At 38.3% G+C, this 22,059-nt stretch overlaps 1 protein-coding gene across 1 annotated transcript in view; it reads left to right on the top strand.

Annotated features, from left to right (window-relative positions):
* GAP43 (growth associated protein 43) overlaps positions 1-22,059 on the top strand; it is a 103,094-nt gene that overhangs the window by 54,035 nt on the left and 27,000 nt on the right. Inside the window, exon 2 of the mRNA XM_055126952.1 lies at positions 10-601. Within this exon, the coding sequence (XP_054982927.1) occupies positions 10-601 (592 nt within the window). The remainder of the gene's footprint in view (positions 1-9; positions 602-22,059) is intronic.

The raw sequence follows: 22,059 nt of genomic DNA, 5'->3' as shown, positions 1-22,059 counted from the left end.
TTCCTCAAGGTTGAAAAAAACGATGAGGACCAAAAGATCGAGCAAGATGGCATCAAACCAGAAGACAAGGCGCACAAGGCCGCCACCAAAATCCAGGCCAGCTTCCGCGGACACATAACGAGGAAAAAGCTCAAAGGCGAGAAGAAGGGCGAGGCCCCCGCCGCCGAGGCTGACGCCAAGGAGAAGAAGGAGGAAACTGCGGTGCCCGATGGCGCGGAGAAGAAGGAGGGAGAAGGCCCTGCCGCCGTCCCCGACGGGGCCCCCGCCGCCGGCCCCAAGCCCGAGCAGGACGGCAAGGCAGGCGACGCCGCCGGCGAGGAGAAGAAGGGGGACGGCGGCGCCCCCGACGCCGCAGCGGAGCAGGCGCCCCCCAAGGCTGCGGCCCCCTCGGAGGAGAAGGCCGGCTCTGCGGAGACAAAAGCGTCCACTGACAACTCGCCTTCCTCCAAGGTCGAGGAGGGCCCTGCCAAGGAGGAGCCCAAACAAGCCGACGTGCCTGCTGCTGTCACTGCTGCCTCCCCTGCTGCAGAGGACGGGGCTGCCCAGGCCACTGCCCCACCCCCGACGGAGGATGCCGAGGGCAGCCAAGCTGAGAAGATAGGTGAGTCTCCAGGCCGGGCAGGGCAGGGGGCAGGGGGAGGTGAGGGGTGGAGGGGTGGGATGGGGGTGTCTCAAAGGATTCCATGCAGCATCCTGCCACTTCTGCTCGTTTATATGCCCCAATATCTGCAAGCCCAGGCTGATAGTAAGGGTAGAGCAATCTGGCAATTATTTTGTTAATAGGATTTGCATAGATAAGTAAAACGAAGTAATCCTGGGTTGAAAAAGAAATGAATCCATATGTTGGATAGATACATCATCTCTCTTGGTTTAATCAGTAATTACTAGGCCCAGCATATATATGATAGATGGGGAATTAAGCTAATATGATTATTTGGCTCCAAGAAGTGTCTGGTGTAATAAATACAGCCAACTCCCTGAAAATCCAGATGATCTAGTTTGTGAAGTGATGGCAACAAAACATAATCTGAGACCACCTTGTCCTATTCCACAATATGTTTCTGGCATTCTCCCTGTCATCCGTGTGCTTTCTGCATGTGTACATGCAGAGAATGTTGATTGTAACATTAACTGGGGTTAAACTAATTAGGAAAATAAGTCTGTTGATGTTGCCAAAACTAAAACAAAACAAAAACTCCAAATATAGAACATGTTTTAAAGTGAAACACATTATCGTTAAAATGATGTATTGAAGATGCTTCCGACCATATGCATAAATAATTAAGACTTGACTATGATTACGAAAAGATGCTGGATTCTTTTAGTTTCGAGTTCTAATTTGAATGTGGTGTTTTCACTATCATCGCTCAAAGATCCTGGGCAAAATTAGAAAAGGAATATATCTAGAGCAAGATATATTAAATAGGCCTCATGTGGGGTGATTACATACATCGCTCTTTCACTCTAATTATCCATGGTGGTAAGAGAAGCCTAAAATCTCTAAGGGCAGCCCCAAAGACCCTTGGAGATAAAATTGCTTCTGTGCTACTTAAAAAAGATTGGGATTGCTCCTTTAGAACTTGGTAGATTTAACCCATGCTGTGTTTAAGGACACAAAATTGGACTAAACCATAAATGGTGTCTTAGGGGGAGCACTTTCTCCATGAGAGTTGTCTTGGAAAGATTTTAGCATCTGAGCAGAAGTTTTAGCATCTGAACAGAATGTTAATCATTGGACATTTACCTTGATGCTATTGCTCCAAATATAGGATGGCATGTGCTAAACTTGGAAAATTGTAGGTCTCTTCCTTTCACCATATTCCCCAAATTTTGTGAAACAAGATTATTAATTATAATTATTGGCATATGCCAACTCCATAGATAAATCAAACATCCTTATCAGTGACTCATTTTAAAGTTTTATTTATACAGTTTCATCATCTCAGAGTTTAAGATTAAGAATATTTCCTTGGAGGTGGTAATTTTGGCGAGGAGATTGGGATATGGAATATTTTAGGCAGCTGTGTTCAGGGACTTCCTCTTGGATCTGTGCTCAGGGATGCCTCCTGGCTATGTTCCAGTGACCATATGCAGTGCTGGGTACTGAGCTAGGATCTGCTGTCATCACTGTCTCTGTAGCCCAGGTATTTTAATGTACTCAGAAAAACATAACTTCTTTTTTCTTCTTCTTCTTTTTTTTTAAATTGAATCACTGTCAGATACATAGTTAGTTACAAAGATATTCAGGATCAGGTTTCGGTCATACAACGTTCCAATACCCATCCCTCCATAGGTGTACATTTCCCATCACCAACGTCCCCAGTACCCCTCCAGCTACTTCCACCCCACCCCAAACCTGCCTCTATGGCAGGCACTTTTCTTGTCTTCTTTCTCTGTTTTTCGGCATTAGAATTAGAAGTACTATAATTAGTAGTACTATGAGTAGCATTCAGAATGCTACTCATAGCACTGTGCTACTCCTAATGCAACTCATAGTACTACGATGCTATTCATAGTATTACAAGTAGCATTCGTAATGCTAATATACAATCATTTGGGCATTATGAGTAGCATTCATAATGCCAAAAAGCATACCTTCTTAAATATTTCTATTCAGATTGATGTTTTAATAATGCTGTTTAGAAATAACTGCATACGATAATCTCCCTTTTGTGCTTATTGTGTCAATTTTGAAAATTAATCATGCATTCAAATAGAGAAAACTTTACCATCCTTCAGATCACTTAAAAAAAAAAACAGAACACCTTGGGTTTCTAAAGGTTTAAGTACAGATTAAAAAAAATAGATGTGGGGCCAAGTGATAGTATAGTGAGTAGAACACTTGCTTTACCCAACCAGGTTTGATACCAGGCAACATATATGGTCCACTGAGCCCCTTCAAGAGTGAGTGCTGAGTACAGCACCAGGGAAAGCCATGAGCGTTGGTCATTTGTGGCCCCCAAAAGAAAGAGAAAACAAGATCTGATGTTAATTTTAGGTATAAAGTCATTATTTCAGTTAATAGAAAGAATTGCTCAAATCAATTTAGAGAAATCTAAAATATGTTTTTGAAGCAATTAGTTATTTAATAATTTCAGTTTTATTTTTAGTTTTTAAAATTTAATTAAACTTATAAATAAATAATTTTACTCATTCATGTATTTTTCCTGAAATCTTACTCCATTCATTTATTTGGTTAAAAACAGGTTTGCTAATGAAAACAAATATAAATTATGCTGTAGTAATTTTTGAAAATCTGATGAAGGAGCCCAGCAAGCTACCGAGAGCATTGCGGCCACATGGCAGAGCATGGCAAGCTACCCATGGCATATTTGATATGCCAAAAACAGTAACAATAAGTCTCACAATGAGAGACATTACTGGTGCCCGCTTGAACAAATCGATGAGCAGCGGGATGACAGTGACAGTGACAGTGATGAAGAGGCCAGAGTAATAGTACAGTGGGTAGGGCATTTGCCCTGCACTCGGACAATCCAGGTTCGATCTTTGGCATCCCATATGGTCCCCCAAGCACTGCCAAGAGTAATTCCTGAGTGCAGAGTCAGGAGTAACCCCTGAGCATCGCTGGGTGTGACCCTAAAAGCGGGAAAAAAAGGTAAATCTGATGCAAATGTCCCCAAAAGTCTGATTTTATTACATGTGCTGAAAGGATAGGTGCAGCTGACCTAGAATGTAATCACAAAGAGCAATTTATTTTACATTGTGTAAACTCTGGTTAGGTTTTGTCCTTTTGGTTAGATCTTGAAATGCTGTCTGTATTTTCTCGTTGTATACATCTATTATACAATACACCTATTAGTCTTGCTTACTATATGTGACAAGTACAAATGACCTTGAAACAAAAAAAAATCATAGAATAACAAAAACTAGAAGAATCTGTCTAGGACATCTATTATAGCATACTAGAAGCCTAAGTCACACTTTTCTCTATTTCTCATTAGATTTTATTCTAATCCAGGTATTATCACTGTCACTGTATTACCACTGTCATCCTGTTGCTCATCCATTTGCTCGAGAGGGCACCAGTAACATCTCCATGTGAGACTTGTTACTATTTTTGGCATATCGAATACACCACGGATAGCTTGCCAGGCTCTGCTGTGTGGGCCATATACTTTCAGTAGCTTGCCAGGCTCTCCGAGAGGGGCGGAGGAATCTAACCCGGGTTGTCAGGTCCACATGCAAGGTGAATGCCCTACCTGTGTGCTGTCACTCCAGCCCCTAATCCTGGATTAACTAATCCAGGTATAATAATCCAAACTCTACTGTTTGGAAATGAATAGCTACTCTGGGTTGCTTTAGTATTCTATGGGTATCTAGATTGATATGGGAAAATAGCCTCTGTGGTTGGAATAGAGTTGGCAGGGGAGATCAAACAAATTAGAATTGGGAATTCAAATCAACAGTGTCAGCAAGAGGGTTCAAAATTGTGTATCAGCCATAATCATTATTTAACACCTCCAGAAATGCTTTCTAAATTATAAATATGCTACTTTTTAGCTTTTTTATTTAGGGGTGTGTTACACATGGAAGTCATTTGCTTTAGGACCTATGAACTTGGTCAGTTTTTCTTTTCCCTTTAAATCTTCCAGTTAAGTCTCCCTTTCTGCTTTAACCCTCTGCCTGCACAACTCTACTTGTGATAATCAAAAGATTTTAGTACATTTCTGGTGATGACTTGCTTTCCAGATTAAAGACTTTCCAGAACACTGGTCACTTTACCTTGAGGAGCGCACTGTTAAGCCTTCTTTAGTGGTTATATAGTTGGCAGCTCCTGCTGAAGACTGTTGGCGTCCAGAAAAGGAATTCTCTGTTATCTCTTTTTTTATCCAGGGATAACCCTGTTGACTTCCTTTAATACAGCATTCCCAAAACTATGCTGTGTCATGATTACCATATATTGACTATAGTCAATGATTACCAGTATTACCAGTGTAACACATTCAGATACTGACTGGGTTGTTGCCACAGGGTACTTGACTGATAATGGAAGTGTAACTCTGAGTTACCCATTCCCTGTTTCAAATTGGATTCATCAATAAATATCTAAGAATAAAGCATGGATTTAGCATCTTCTAATTAGAAAAATCAACTTACTGTCTTACTACCTCTCTTCCCTCCACTTTTCTTCCTTTCATCTCACCCTCTTCTTTTTCTTTCTATCTTCACCATATATCTCTCCTACTTTTGCTTCTTCTGTTTATAGGTCTGTGCTAGGGACTAATTCAGGTAGCACTGTAGCACTGTTTGCCAGTTTGCTCCAGTGGGCACTAGTAACATCTCCATTGTGAGACTTGTTGTTACTGTTTTTGGCATATCGAATATGCCATGGGTAGCTTGCCAGGCTCTGCCGTGAGGGCGGGATACTCTCGGTAGCCTGCCGGGCTCTCCAAGAGGGATGGAGGAATCCAACCCGGGTCGGCCACATGTTGTGCTATAGCTTCAGCACAGCGATATTCAGGTGGAAAAAACAAAACAAATAAGAATTTTTCACTGATCTTAAGATATCCTCATTTGGTAGTGGGTAGAATAAAATTCAAAGAATTCAGTGAAATAATCACATTACTGTCAACTGAACTAAATGCTGCAAATTGGTATGAAGTACTCTATATAGATCAATGTACAGTGAGACAAAAATTCGTTTAGGCCAATTAGATACCACAGGAGTAAGGTACTTGCCGTGCATGAGGTTTGAACCCTGGACTGCTTATAATCCCCCAAATACTGCCAAAAGTGATTCTTAAGCACAGCATTGCCAGGTGTAACAACAACAAAATTAATAACAGTGCTTTATTGACGAACACATTTTTGTACATGCTATTAGTATATTCCTATAGCTAAATTACTAGCAAAAAACAGGAGCAATGCTATATTTATAGTTCCTGGGTTAATAATAATTAGACCTATATGTTTAAGAAATTGAAGTACATATCCCCTTTTTCTGAATTTGGGCAAATTCTTTTTGTTCCTTAGAACAATGTTTTCCTAAGGACCAAGATAACTATTCATGATATGTTTAGCTCTCCAATGGATAAATTCACTCTCCCAGAGTTAAATATGAGATTTCCCAAGGATATTTACACTTATTTGGCAGGGTGCCTCATAAGCAGTTTTGATTTGAAATGTGGTTTCAACCACTTCCCAAATTTATACACAAGTCATAAAAAGTAAGAATTTGGGTTGTGAAAGTACATAAATGCTGTCTATAAAACATGGGCACCCTGTCAGATACTCAGTGGCATGCTGCTTAAATACTGTTGTTGATTATTATGCTTTTATGGCACGCTTTTATGTTGCTGGAGTAATCATTTTTATTGGTTTTTCTTGACAAGAATCCAGTGGCATTTGATAATGTTTTCTTTCACTATTACATTTTCTGAAATACTGGCAGAGTGACTGGTTATTGTGGCTATAGACAGAGGCCGTGACAAAAACCTCAATGAAACTGATAAATCTCTAAATTCTTACCTTACTTAGCTTTAGCCCCACAGCTGTTTACTTATCTCTCTCTCAAAGTGCTATGTTTTCTCCCAGTTCCTGCATATTTGCCTTTTATTTATTTTAATTTTTCCATGAATCACCCCCACTTGTACCCCCAGACATTCTCAATGCATTTTCCATCTGGGCATCTGGTAATAGAATAGGATGCAGGGATAATGGGGAATGAGACCAAGGTTCTCTGCTTAATATTTCTACTAACTTACTTTGAGATCTTAGGGAATTAGCTGCTTCTATCTGGGTCTCAGTTGTCTCATCTTTCAGAGGCGTGTCTAGGATAGTTGGTTTTCAAGGCTTCTTTTCAATGTTTAAAATATTAACGTTCTATAATAGATAACAATTAATATTAAGTGAGAGTTATTAAGTGTCAGACTGTGCAACGTGGAAATTATTCCTTCTAATTATCATGACTACTATTTGATATAAGTACTGTAATTTTCTCTTCCCCTTTGTAGATACGAGAGTCTGAGATTTAAAGAGATCGAAGGACTAATTTTTGTCAATAACTAACAACTAGTTAAACCAGTAGTGGAATCTTTACAGTCTGAATACAGAAGTCATATATTGAACACTAAAAACCCTGGAAATAATATTTTGAAAGAACAAAAAATGAGAGAATGTCTGAAAACTGGGACATTAGGTTCAGCTTAAGAACAGAACCTCAATTGTGTTAGGGTTTCTTATCTAGGGAGCATTAGTGATCGCATTTAAAGAACTTAATGTAAAGGAAAGAATAGAGAACAGTTGCTATCTTCAATACAAATTGTAAGCAGACTAAAAATTAAGAAGGGGCCCAGGTGATAGTACAGCATGTAAGGTGTTTGCCTTGCATGAGGCTGACCCAAATTTGATCCCTGGCTTATCATATGGTCTCCTGAGCATCCCTAGGATTGATTCCTGAGTGACCACAGAGCCAGGAGTAACCCTGAGCATCTACAGGTGTGGCCCCAAAACGAACAAAAATGATAAGGAGAAGAGCTGTGTTTTTAATCAATAAATTCATAATTTGAGACCTTTTATTTGTTATTCATAACACATATTAAATTATTATATTTATTTGCTTTTTAAAAGAAGCTAAGAGAATCATATAAGTAGTTTCCACAATTTAAAGCTATGAAATGTGTTTGCAATTTGACAAGAAAATGTTTCTTAAAATATAGAATAAATATTTTAAAAGTATTAATGCATTTAAGGCATTAATACATATTTTAAATATATTTTTACCATAAAATCCCCAAAAGATTAAAGGAGGAGAAAAATCAGGACTAAGAGGGCTTCTTAACATTTGACTGACCAAAGGGGGAATTCCAGTGGAGGAATCTAAAGAACTAGAGAGCATTTCCTGGTTATCCAGCTTCCCTGGCTCTCACAATCATAGGTTTGTTAAATAAGTAATTAAAATATTCTATATGCATGAAAGGAAGGGAAGAAGGAAGCCAATGGTCCTGTTTAATATGATGAGATCTAAATCCTTGAAAATATCTCAAGTTTATGAGTTTTCCAAATTGCACAAAGAAGGAGATATTTGAAAGAATGTATATGTTTTATCATCCCTTTTAGTTATGATAGAACTCTCTTTTGCAAGAAAATGACTAAAACACCAACTGTGTATCAGACCAAAAAATTGTATCACTGCCTTCAACGAAGATATTTTAGCTAGTTACAAGCCACAAGCATAAATCTGGATAAATATTATGCAAATAATTTATGTATGGACTCATTTTAATAAAATTTTCATTAATTGGCATGAGAGTGATTAATAGTATCATGTTTTCAATAAATCCAACATGTTATAAGATGTATCTAACCCTAAAACTCTATTATTTAAGTTTAATTATGGCTGAATATAAACTAAACTAAGTTTTTATTCAGCTCCTGTTGATATTTTCAGGCAAGCCATTCTATCCTTTGGGCTTAGTTGCAACATCTATAAAGTGCCTTTAACTACGTCTTCTCTTCTTTCTAACTTCAAAAGACAGGTTTGTGGAACAAAGAGGCATCTTTGAATTGTGTACATCTGGCCTCATAGTCAATCAACCTCCCTTTCCTGTAGCTCCATATTATCTGAACTAAGTGGTAAGGACAGAGCTGATAGAAAGGAAATGTGGATAGAGGAATAAAGAATCTAGAAAGAGTTAATTCTAAGAAGGTTTGTGGAGTCCTCAGAGATTGTAAGGAAATTAGTAAGAGACATCTAATTGCAATTGAAATTGACAATAAAAAACATTTGAAATTGAATTGAAAAATAATTGAAATTGACAAATCAAAGAACAGGGCAGAAGAGGTAGTACAGGAGTTCTGGCACATGCTAGGTCCCACATGAGTTCAGTCCGTGGTACAACATGGTCTCTGGAAAAGTTCTAGGGATGGTCCTGGAGGCCCCATCCCCCTCCCCACACTATAGACCAGGGAGCACCCTATTTTTCAGTCCAAGAACTGAACTACCAGTTCAGTTGGTTCTCTGATCACAACTTGGGTGGCTTAAAATAAATTAGCAAATAGTTGACTATAGTATGGTTGCACTTTAGTTTCATGACCCTTCTAATTCTATCTCTGAGATGCAAAATTCATTGTAAGGGGTCAGAATGTACTGTTAGGAATTTTTCAGGTTCAGGGAAGTAGCTCAGTGGTTTTATTTTCACGTTAGATTTAATTTTTACTGTATTTTATACATATCTATACTAGAATAATGCCATTAGTATACAAAATATACAAAGGTTTTATATTCTTATATACAGTGAGGAATATATATCCCAGAATTGTAATTGATAAAATGTTAAAATTTTATCAATTCACTGAGATTTTTGTGAGGCTAGGGGTGCTGGAGATAGAACCCAGGGTCCTCATATATGTGAACAATATACTCTCTTACTGCTACTTTTACTTTCAGTAATGTTATTAGAACATTAGAATTGCATTAGAATTGTATGCATAAACCTAGTTATTGGTTTTTGGGTTGTTGTTTTTTTTTTTTTGCTTTTTGGGTCACACCCGACAATGCACATGGGTTACTTTTGGCTTTGCACTCAAGAATTACTCCTGGTGGTGCTTGGAGGACCATATGTGATAACTCAGCAATTCTCACACATACTTTTAATCTTCAAATCACAAATTAGGGGATTGCAGAAGATAAAATATTTCACTTTGTCTCACACCATTCTATTTGATATGGCAACTATAATTCATTTCTGATGGAATATTCAGGGGGAAAACATTACCCTACCAAAGCAATAGGCCTTTCCTTATAAATCATATTTTACATTAAAGGTTTTTTTTGTGAACATATTTGATCAAATATATTCTTAGACCTTTATTTTCCCTCTGTATGAGTTGGTAAAATCTCTTGGAATTTGAAATAGATGCACCTGATTCTTATTACCATAAGTGGTAAATGAGTATTTCATAGATAGAGATGAAAATTTCCACAGTCTTATAAGAATCTTCTCTTTGCCTTGCAAATAATATAACTTACATATGCTTAAATGCTATAAGCCTTTCTTTACTTCCTCTTGTCACTTCCACCCACATAAGTTCAATATGTAGGGTAAGACCACCTAAGAGTTCAGACTATCATAAAATATGGAAGGACAATGAGCTACATATTTTGTCACTCTTCAGGTCAATAATAATTGGGTAATAGCTTCCAGAACAAAGTCTCTGTCTCTCAGAGTGCACATATGGAGTGTAATGGTCCTTTATCTGTTGCTTGTGTGATCAAGATGTAAATCTACAATGAGATGGAGAGAATTAGAAGTTGAAAATCAGACTATTTCAGTGTTTAGGGGAAGATAGTACAAGAAGGCATCTGGGGCTACGTTAGGGGGGTATTGGAGAACAAGGTGCATCTATTGTGCAAGGGTATCCATTAAAACTTGAAAAAACATCTTTCCTTCAAAAGAACATAGAATTATAAACCATTTCAGTCATAATTCAGTGGTAGCTATTGATTATTAAACCTCAGTGGAAAAGTAGCTTTGTGCTGCTTTGTTTAATGTTGAGTCTCTTGTACCTATAATAAATATTAGGAAAGGCAGAGAATTCAATAAGTATTTAATGAATGAGTCAATAACGAACAATGTTATTAAAGTAGAGAAATTACTAAACTGACCTTGAAGGCTTTAGGCAGACATAGAGCTGGAGAGATAATACAAGAGATAAAGCACTTGCCTTGCAAACTGCCAATCCTGGTAAGAGTCCCTACCACCACATATGTATAACTTTGTATACACATCTATGTATATATAAGATATATGTGTGTATATAGCACCATAACTATGGGTGTCTAGCTTTGTACATTTTATGGATGAAGTATTTTATAAATATTATCTTATTTATTCATGCTCTCTAAGGAATTTCATTCACTGAATGTACAAAAGTATAATAAACATGGAAGATGGCCTCTGAAATAGCTTGGAAATGTTGAAAGATTCTCTAGGGATTGGAGAGATAGTACAGGGAGTAAGGCTCTTGCCTTGTGGTGTTGCTGACCTCAGTTTGATCCCTCACTCTGTATATGGTACCAGGGGACGTTGCTAGTAGTGATCCCTAAGCATAGAGCCAAGTGTAAGTTGAGCACTGCTACACGCCCCCTGGACCAGAAAAAATAAAAAGCAAAAGAACTTTGGACAGGCACATTACATGAGCTCTTTGGATGTGAGTTTACCCCTTCATAAAACAAAAATGTTAGGCAAAAGATCTCAAAATCACTTCCATTTCTAAAATGGCAATAACAACACATTCCAACCTTATATAGAGATCCTAAGTGCCAGGAGGAGGCAGACATTTGCTCAAACAGGGAGTTGTGTTGCTCTTTGGGACTTTCTACTATTTTGGAAGCTGAGTGTAAAAATTCTGAACATTTTTGTATTTGGGGACCTAAGTCATCCTTCAAGGAGACAGAATTCAAACCACTTTCCCTCTCCTTCAAAAACATATTGAGGGCTAAGGAAACCAAGGCTGCTACCTCCTGAGAACAAGAGACTAATTTCATTTCAGTCTGTGAGTGACCTGTATGGGGCTCCTGCCAGAGTATGACAGGTGCAGCCAGGGAAGGAACAATCTGCCAGGCTTCTTGGCTCTTTTTCCACATCTGAAATGTTTAAATAATCTTTGCAAGTTGTGTAAGAGTCTACTAAACCTTCTGTGTTCATCTGCTGGATGAAACTAAGTATCTTTCCAAACCAATTATGTTGGGACAGAAGTTAGAATATACATTTCTCACTGCTGTTGCCTGTTTTTCTGTCCCAAGTAGCATAAACAATTGTGTACAGCTTGTGCAGCATCAGATCTCAGACCACTATGGACACTGGAGTGGTAGCTGAATAGATTTTTCCCTACATACAAGCTGTATCTTGAAGCAACTCTCATGTATTTGATTTGAGAGAAAAAAAACCCATTTTTAATGCTTTGCTTTGATTTTGATTTCGGGACCACACACAGCTATGCTGAGGATTTATTCAGACTCTGTGCTCAAAGATCACTCCTGGCAGTACGTGAGAGATAATAATATGTGGTGCTGGGTGGGGATAGATAGCATCCAGGTGACAATATGTAAGATACACACCATATTTTCCTGTAGATTATAGAAGAAAGATTATATCAAAGTTATAAATTATAAAGATTATATAAAATTTTCTATAAATTTTCAATATTTTAAAATATTAAACAAAAGTTAAATTAATATTACTTTATAAATTATATTAATATATTCATTTTTAAATTTTAAAGATGAAGTATTATTTTCATCAGTACTCTTTCCACCCCTTTTTAGTATGGTTGTTGCTTTTTTTTTAAAAGAAAAACAGAGGGTAAATATGGAACAAAATGCTGTCACTTTCTCATTAACTATTTGTTTATGCTTTTCATGACCCAGCAGAAAAGTGGACATTTATGGCTAGTGGAGATTGGCCTGAATATAAGATTGTTGTCAAGTTATATATTTCTTATGTACTTCATTGAGGACAAGTTCTTTTTTCTGTTTTCCTTACATCCTGATATAGCAGAACTTTGAGAGACAAGGACTGGCGAGAATCAACAGGCAGGGCCCTTGCTTTGCAGGCGGCTGACCCAGGTTATGTCCTGGGCACCCCAGGTGGTCACCAGATCTCTGCCTGAGTGATCCCTGAGTACAGAGCCAGGAGTAAACCCTAAGCACAGCTGGTATTGGCCCCCGAACAAAAAACAAAACAAAAAGAATTTTCCAAGAGTAACACAAAAGAAATGAAAATATTGTTTATCATGCTACACTCAGCGATGCACAGGGGTTACTCCAGGCTCTGCTCTCAGGAATTACTCCTGGTGGTGCTCAGGGGACCATATGGGATGCTGGGAATCGAACCTCGGGTGGGCCCTGTGCAAGGCAAACGTCCTACCTGCTGTGCTATTGTTCCAGCCCAGTAACTTGTATTTCAAACTAAACCCCCCATGGAAGTCAGAGTTTATAAAATTTCTCTACTATTGTCTTTCTAAACATGTCCAGGAAAATGTGAATGCCAACTCCAAACCTGTCAATCTTACGTACTTACATATGTGTAATTGCACCCATGTTGATTGAATATGAGGTTGTCTATTCAGTAGAATCTCTCTCCCTACAATATAGTGCAATGGTTTTGTCAGAGATAGTCTTCTTCTGGGTTACCTCCGAACGACCATGATAATTTATACATTAAAAAACAATGTTTTCGGCCATAGAAATAGTACAGGGGTTAAGGCCTTTGCATGCATCTGACCAGTGTTGGATCCGAGGCATCACATATGGTCGCTGAGCACTACTAGGAGTGACCCTACAGCACAGATTCAGGAGTAAGCCCTGAGCACCAACGGGTGTGCACCCCTCAGAAAAATCTTATTTTCTTCTGATCCCAAGTTACATTAAAGCTTTGCAAAATTAATTTTAATGACATTTTCTGAATAATAAGCCAAAAGGAAATTATTTCTTTTTTTTGTTTTTTGGGTCACACCTGGTGATGCACAGGGGTTACTCCTGGCTCTGCACTCAGGAATTACTCCTGGCAGTGCCCAGGGGATCATATGGGATGCTGGGAATCGAACCCGGGTCAGCTGCGTGCAAGACAAACACCCTACCTGCTGTGCTATTGCTCCAGCCCAGGAAATTGTTTTTTAAATTTTGTTTGAAAATCATAAAGCAGTGAATTTTAGGTGCAATGCTTGTTTGTTTGAGGGCCACACCCAATGGTGCTTAGGACTTTCTCCTGGCTCTATTCTCGGGAATCACTCTTGGAAGTCTCAGGACCATACGAGATAATGGGATCAAACCTGGGTCTGCCAGGGGCAAGACAGATGCCCTACCTACTGTACTATTGCTATAGACTAGAATTTTGAATTATTTCCTTTGGAGTCCTGGAATCTGAAGCACCTCTATGTGACTTCTGGGAATTGGGTTGTTCTTCAGAAAGAAGTTTTGCTGAATATGGAAGTCTGGTGATTTAAGTAAGGTTGGCCACTATCTCCCAATTTTCTACTCCCCCACCCCCACTCACTTCTTCTTGGGAGAAGCAGACATTTTTACTGATAATAATTCTTTAAAATTTTATTATTTTGTTGACATGATAGTTTATGATATTATGAGATTTCCAGTGTTTGCTTTCTACCTTTATATGTGGATAATTTGCACTACGTCCTCTACCAACATTCCAGTACCACCAAACCTCTCATCCCTCTCACCCCTCTCCTCTTTTCTTCTGGTTGCCACCATCATTTTCTCTGAGTGTAGGAGTTCTATTGTTTCTTGCAAGTTTGGTTATTTTAGCAATTTATATTCTGCATGTGAGAGAAAAATACCAGATAATTTTCCTTTATGTTCGTATTTTCACTTAGCAAAAACCTCTCAAACTCTATCTATTTTGTTCCTAAAGCCACGATTTCATCCATTTCATTGGCAGGGCAGTATTCTTTTGAATATCTACATTTTAGCCAGTCATCTCTCAGTGAACATTTAGGTTGCTTCCATAATTTTGCTATTGTGAATAATGTTGCAATGAACATGGAAGTACAACTAGTCTTTTCGGAATTAATGTTTTCATATCCTTCTGAAAATTTTCTTGGAGTAATATTACTAGATGTATGGAATTTCAATTTTTATTTACTTTTTAATCTTCTTATCATTTATATAGCAGTTTTTTTTACATTGAGATTTCCACCAACAATTTATCTCAGTACCTTTTTCTCCATGCTGTTAATCAACACTTGTTTTCTATTTTTGTGATAGAGGCTCTCTCACCATTGTGAGGTGATACCTTGCTGTAGCTTTTTTTTTTTTTGCATATCCTTAATAATAAGAGATGTTAAGGATTCATTTTGTTTTTGTCTGTAGACTGTGTATGGACTTCATCTTTTCTTTGGAGAAATAATTTTTCAAAATTTTTTCCATTTTTGATCAGATAGCTTGTCTTATTTTGTCTAACTGTGTGAGATATTCATATATTTTGGGTATTTGCACATTGTAAGAAGTATGATCTGCAAATGTGTTTTTCTGTCTAGTATTCCCTCACTCACCTTTTAAAGTAGTGTCTTTTGAAGTGTAGAAACTTTTTTTATGCTCTTTTTTGGGTCACACCCAGTGATGCACAGGGGCTATTCCTGGCTCTGCACTCAGGAATTACCCGTGGCGATGCTGAGGACCATATGGGATGCTGGGAATCGAACCCTGGTTGGCCGAATGCAAGGCAAACACCCTACCCGCTGTGCTATTGCTCCAGCCTCAAAATTTTTTAAAATTGGTGTAGCCCAGTTTATTTACTCTTGATCTTGTCTACCTTCCCACTGGATTAGGTCTTCAAATACTTCTCTGAAGTTGAGTTCCTGGAGTAGCACCTATGTTTTCTTCTATGTATTTCATGATTTCAGGTTTAGTAATTAGTTATTTAATCAACTTTGAGTTAATTTTATTCGATATGCCAAAAACAGTAACAATAACTCTCACAATAGAGCCGTTACTGGTGCCCGCTTGAGCAAATCGATAAACAACAGGAGGACAGTGCTACAGACAGTGACACTGTTATATAGTGACCTGGATTAATTCTCTGCCATCACCCCCTTGCATATGCCAGTATAGTTTCCGCAGTACCCCATGTTAAAAATATTTCTCTTTTCCATCATACAGTTTTGGTTCTTTTCTGTACACTGTATGTCCATTTGTATGTGACTTTGTTTCTAAATTTTTGTTTTAGTCCATTGAGCTGTGTACGTGTTTTTGTTCAAATGCCACACTCTTTTAATTATAGTTACTTTGTAATATAGGTTGAACATGGGGAGAAGGGTTCCTCCATTTTTCTTCTTTCCTCTTAGAATAACTTTGGCTAGTTGGAGTCTTGTAGTTTTCTATAAATTTTAGAATTGTGTCGAGCCAATAATAATAATTTACTGATATAAATTTAATATAAATCTGAGAAGCTCTTCAGTTTAGTATGATTCAAACATTAACAGAATATAGTTCAGAGCTCTTCGTTCAGGCATCCACTGTTTAGTTAGCTTGCATTATTTATATTGCAAAGTGTTGATCCCCTCAGATACATTACAGGAATTGTTAAAATTATAAGTTTTTTGTTTGGTTTGTTTTACAGTGCTTACTGTAAACAAATAGAAGTTAAGCAACTAACCTATTGATACTAACTGAGGCTAAGTAAAATTACTACATTCAGTTTCTTGAGCTTTAAGAAAATGAAGTACATAAAGGATGCAACAATATTTCTGCTTCCATTTATAACATGATTTATGAACAAGCATTTCTTCTGAAGAGATAATATTTAGAAATTTATCTATGCAATTTTAAAATATCCATAAAAGTAAGATTTCTAGAAAGTCAAAGTCCAAAAATGAAGTCCAAAAAATTATTACAAAAAAAAAACTCTGCCATTTTTTTTCTTTCAACCCCAGTGGTTGGCAGCTCTTTATGCCTTTGTTTATGAAAATAACTGGAAGGTAACATCCGTTTTTCTAGATCAGTTCTTATTTTACTCCAAATTTAGCATCCTAAATGTCACTGAAATGATTAGTACCATCATGTCAGTCAACCTATAAATGAAGTAGATTCAGATAGGTTTAAATATCTTGGGTTTAGGGTTTAAGAGACTATAACTTCTTTTAATTTCAAATTGGCTACTTTGAAGACCACTTCTAGGAAGCTACAAACATAAACCTATTCATGTAAATATCCATGTATATAAGAGCAAATGCTCACTGTTTGCAACCTAAATGAACTCCATAAATTCTTTCCATTTCCTTCATGACTCTGACTTGAATTTGTTTCTCTCTCTGATCTTATAGCCTTCTCTCTTCTTCCCTGGTCTCTAGCCACAATACTTTTTCTTAGTGTCTCTTGAACATTTACAACGTGTTTCTGTCTCGAAGTCTTCAAATTTGCTTTTTTTTCTTTCTTCTCCATCACAGCCATTTACATCTTAGGTCACCAGTTGATGTCATTTACTCAGAGAAGATTTCTGCATGAAAAGAGCAATGCCACCTCTGTCAACCCCATCAGTTCTACCAATGAACTGACATCAGATCACTCCCAGTGCCTAAAGTGACTGTATTTATCACTCTAGAGCAACTTCTCTATTTCTCCTTAGACTTTCTATTTGTTGAATCTCAGAACTTGACATCCTCCTGCACGTGGTTAGAATGCTTAGAATAGAGTCTGGCATACAGAAAGTTCTCGATAAATGTCCACAGATTGGCTAGTAATATGAGTTTTACCTAAGTAGAAATTTATATTCATAATCAGCTTGAGAAAGGGAAAGGATCATTTTATTTTCCAAGTTTAAAACCCCAGGAAAAATAGAGTACTTCCTTCTTTTTAAGGCAAGGCCGACTTTTATTGCTTACAGAACAACTCTTTTAGATTTGACAAATCAGCAACCTCCTTTTCATGACCTACTTCTGAATCTCACTGCGTCTGGATGAGGGTGTTTGGCTCAGAAGGAAAATCGGTGGGAGTGTGAGAAGCGCAGGCCCCGGGGAAGAACCAGAGAGGAGAGTGGGTGGGTTCTCCTCCCTGAATGAAGACAAGAATGAAAAACGGAAAGAACAGTGTGGAAAGCGGTGAAAAAGAGAGGGAGAAGAAAACTGGAGCAGAACAAAAAAGGAAAGTATCAGAGGTGGAAGAAAGAATAAAGAGGGCATAAAGACATGACAGTGAAAAGGAGAAAGAGGGAATCGAATAAACTAGGGAGTGTGTGGTGGGGAGCAGTTTTGCATGAGGAAGTGAGGGACTAAGTTTCGTGCAGTACTGCTGCTCAGAGACTCCACGCAATGGCATAAGGGATCTTCCATCTCTTACACTCTGGAACGAATAGCAGGTCCTGAAAGGCTGCTGGCAAATGGATTTTCCTGTCTGAGCAGATCTAAGTGGCAGATGGAACCTGGTTCCCCGAGGGGAAGCTCGTCACTCTGAGCTTCACTATCGTGGAAGCTTTTCTGCAGCCTCAGGTCCCAGGCAGCTCCGCCTCAGCAACCGAGAGATGCTCTCCACTTGCTCCCAGCAGGCCAGGAGGGGCTGTGCGTCATGGTTCTGTGAGTTTCAGTGTGAATGTCTCCTTTCATGCTATCAAATTATGGATCTCCAGGTGTGTTCCGGAGCACTTTTCCAACTTTGGAAATGAACAGTCCCCCGAGTTCAATTCCAAGATTCTTGCTAAGCGGCTCTTAGGATTTAAGCCCAGTCTCGTTATTCATTAGATACAATATAGCTTTCCTTGGGGCTGGAGCAATAGCACAGCGGGTAGCGTGTTTGCCTTGCACGCGGCCGACCAGGGTTCGATTTCCAACATTCAATATGGTCCCCTGAGCACCTCCAGGAGTAATTCCTGAGTGTAGAGCCAGGGGTAACCCTGGTGCATCACCGGGTGTGACCCCAAAAGCAGATATATATATATATATATGTATATATATATATATATATCTTTCCTTGAATAGATGTAGTGAGGATTTAATATCATAATATAAAGAATCTGTTATAGAACAGGCTCCAAGGAATGTCCATTGTCTTACCTTTCTCTTCATAATGGGAAGTTAGTAATTCTCGTATCCGCCTTTTGGATATAAAAGCAAAGGTTATCTGTCCTCCTTCTATAAGTGAAATAGTGGAAGCATGTTTCCTTCCTTGAAATAAAGAAACATTTCCTCAGTGACTCAATTTAAGGTAATTCAAGCAGTATAAAGTACTACAAAAGTACATTTGCAGGTGGGTATTGCAACAATAGACATAAAGGCAGCATCTGTAGATTCAGTTAACTCTCTTTCTCTGAGTCCTGCACTACAGGGGAAAGGTCACAGATTTTGGTATGAAATCTGTCTGTTTGAATGAAAGGCCTTGTCTCTATACCTCTAGTCTAACAACAGTTTTGCCACCTGTGAAATATTCTCCTTGCTAGCCTATTAGTTTTTCATATCAAATAAACCACCTCCAAAGTGTCTATGATGTTATTTTCTTAAACATATAGTAAGTTTCTCATAGAAATTCATCAGAGTTTCTGGTACCTTTCTGTTGAAACTATGGGTACTTCTTTTCCCTCAACACTACATTTGCTTTCTACAACAGAAATTAATGTGCAAATAATGCATGTTTTACAGCCAGCAAGAGAGACACATGAGTCTCTTCTGGGAAACTGTTCTAAAAGGCCTAACTTGTAGCTTTGCAAGATTACCAAGCCCTTACATTTTCAGTGATGATTGAACCTGGAAGTCAGCCAAGGCCACCAGGTAGTGATGTTGGGATTAATTTCTACTCCATGTAATTGGTCCCTTAGAAACTGTCATCGAGGGATTCAATAGAAAATGTGTGGGTGCCTTTGGGAAATAGCTAATATGCTCTTTCTAGGTAGATACCAGTTGCAAATAGTCACATTTTAGATTTTAATCTTTTAATCTTAGACCTAGAAAGTAACTTAAAAATCACCTAGATTTGGGAGCATGATGTGTTGCAGGAGGGTCCTTTGATCCCCTGAAATTATGTGCAGTGTGTTACATCGCATGCAGATGACATCTTTGTGTCTTTGTCTTTCATCAGATTCTCAACTGGGACTCTGACATGAAAAGATTAAGATCCACTCTATGTGAAATCTCCAAATGAAGTTGCATTTATGAGTGTTTTGTTGAAAAAAATGAAACGTGCTTGGGAATTCCAGTTCATTTGCATTTATAGTCACACAGAGCTTGAGAATAGAGCCGTTAACTTCAGTTGGCTCAATGACTGTATTTCCCTATCATTCAATTACTTTTGAGTTACTCATATCTATAATTTCCATACTGCACTATACACTAGCATGTACAAAGTCAATTCATGCTGCCATGGAAGTTACAATCTGGTAGAAGTTTGGTAAGGATCTTAGTCAAAGAAAACCAATCTAATACTAATAAAGAACATTGAGTCGAAGTTCCCACTTGCAAGCACTTGTAGAGAAGAAGTTTAGGGTCAAAATAGTGGCAAGGGAGGTTTAAAGGAAAGAAGTGAAAGGCACTCTGTGTTCATTAGTATTAGTACATGCCTCTCTATGAGTATACTTGTGTCAGGATGTGTTAGATGTGATGTACTGGATCCACTATGAAAGCCTTGAAATAGAGCTTTACATTCAGTACAGAAGGGAGTAGAGGGTCATTGAAAATTTGACCTATGTTTTCTTTTTTTCTCCAAGAATGATGTTTCTTCAAGTTCTACAACTCAACTCTTACTAGTTCAGTCTAAAGATGCAAAATAATTTTGCACGGCACTGTAGTCTGTTTTTAATCTGAAGAACTGAAAATTAATTCCAAGACAGTTGAAAAATAAGAAGCAGTAAGATAGATGGTTCCTACCTGATTGTACGACTCTATCACTGGCCTGAAATTGTTTCATTTTTAACTTTGCCTTCTACTAGGCCCCACAGCTGAGAATGGAATTACACTGGTGCCCTCTGCTGGCAGAAGTTAGAAATTTCGACAGGAAACAATGGTGTCAGTCATGGCAACTAGGGGCTGAGCCTGACCGGAGGGGCCTGAAGCAACCTCCAGGCTAGATTCATTTAGTGCCATTTCCATGCAGGCCTCCCAGGCAGGTATGGCCTGGCTCCACGCCAGAATTCATTCAACACAAGGCACACCTGGATGTTTATTGTAAGGAGATTACCAGCTAATTTTTTTAAGTAGTCCAAGAAAACGGTCTCCTTTTCCCGTGACAGTTTTGTAAGCTAACACTGCTTTTAGCATGACTCACCGTGGGTGGTAGGTAGCCATTTTGCCAGGAACAATATCTGGAAAGCTGGAGACAGATTGATGCCAATTTTTTTTTCTAAATTCTGTTAAAATTATCGTTGCTTTTTAAAAAAAAAAATAGTAGGGAAAGCACATTGATATTCAGCTCTGATTTCTGGGCTCAAATAATCAGAATTAATGCCATGGTGTTAAATTAGATTTAAGGGATGGGAGAGCACTGAGAAAAATCAAAGGAGAGAAAAGTTGTGAATTCCTGTGTGTGCAAATCAGAGAGGAACATCAAAAATAAAATAATGGTTGGTAGGAGATAGGACGGATTGAACAGATATGTTCCAACTCCCCATTTTTATTTTATATTTTTATTTTATAACAATTCTTTTTGTTTGTATTTTTGTGTGTGTGTGTGTGTTTTTTTTTTAGGATCAATAAAATGGACATGGTGGTCCGCCTCTGGTTTCCATAACAACCTGGCTTATTGAAAGACAGCAGGCTCCACAAATCCCCAATTATCAACCTTGCAGGGCTTATTAATGGAACTGAGGAGCCCAGCGAGGCAGGCAGCTCGCTGCTGCCACGTGCCTGTGCGCCAGCAGGGGTGTGGAAAGGATGGGAAGGGGAGATGTGCTGGAGACAGCAGTCATTTGTCCCCTGTCACTTGGAGCTGGGGAAGGCAGAGCCATTCAGGAGACTGTGAGAGTCTCTTGAAGTCTTGAGTAGCTGCGGCCGCTGCCTAGAAATGGAAGCAGACGTTCTTGTCTCCCGCCCCACCCGAAAGCCATCTATCCATATTACATCCATATGACTCTATCACATGTCCAGATGTTTATTGTGCTCCCCTAATTAATTGAGGCTTCCTCCCAAAGACAATGGTGACTCTGTGTTCCTATTATCATCTCAAATCTTAATTAACATGAGAAGCCAATCTAATGCATATTTTATAACTTTGAATTACTTACCTCTGTCCTTGGTCAGATGTTCTCTTATCAGGTCCTCACTACAGATTTACTACAGAGGAACAGCAAGCAAGACATATAATGATAATAATACAAACAACATTCACTTGTCTTGTGCCAGCTTCTCTGCAAAAAACTCGATGTGTCTAAAAACTCACAATGAGCCTGTAATGAAGGGCATCGTTGTTCTTTTTGTTTTTTGCTTGTTTGTACAGAACGGGAAATGGAAGCAAGAGAACTTACATGACTTACCGTAGTCTACATGATAAGTGAATGTGATTCTATTAGGGCCTCATTTCTACCTCCTCTAAAATCTCTTAGTATTTAACTTAGGTATCCTTAAGATAGAAAAGAAAACAACACCTTATTATAATGTTATGTT

Source organism: Sorex araneus, chromosome 2, assembly GCF_027595985.1.
Source record: "Sorex araneus isolate mSorAra2 chromosome 2, mSorAra2.pri, whole genome shotgun sequence".
Taxonomy (NCBI): Eukaryota; Metazoa; Chordata; class Mammalia; order Eulipotyphla; family Soricidae; genus Sorex; species Sorex araneus.
This window is presented reverse-complemented; position numbering and strand designations above follow the sequence as displayed.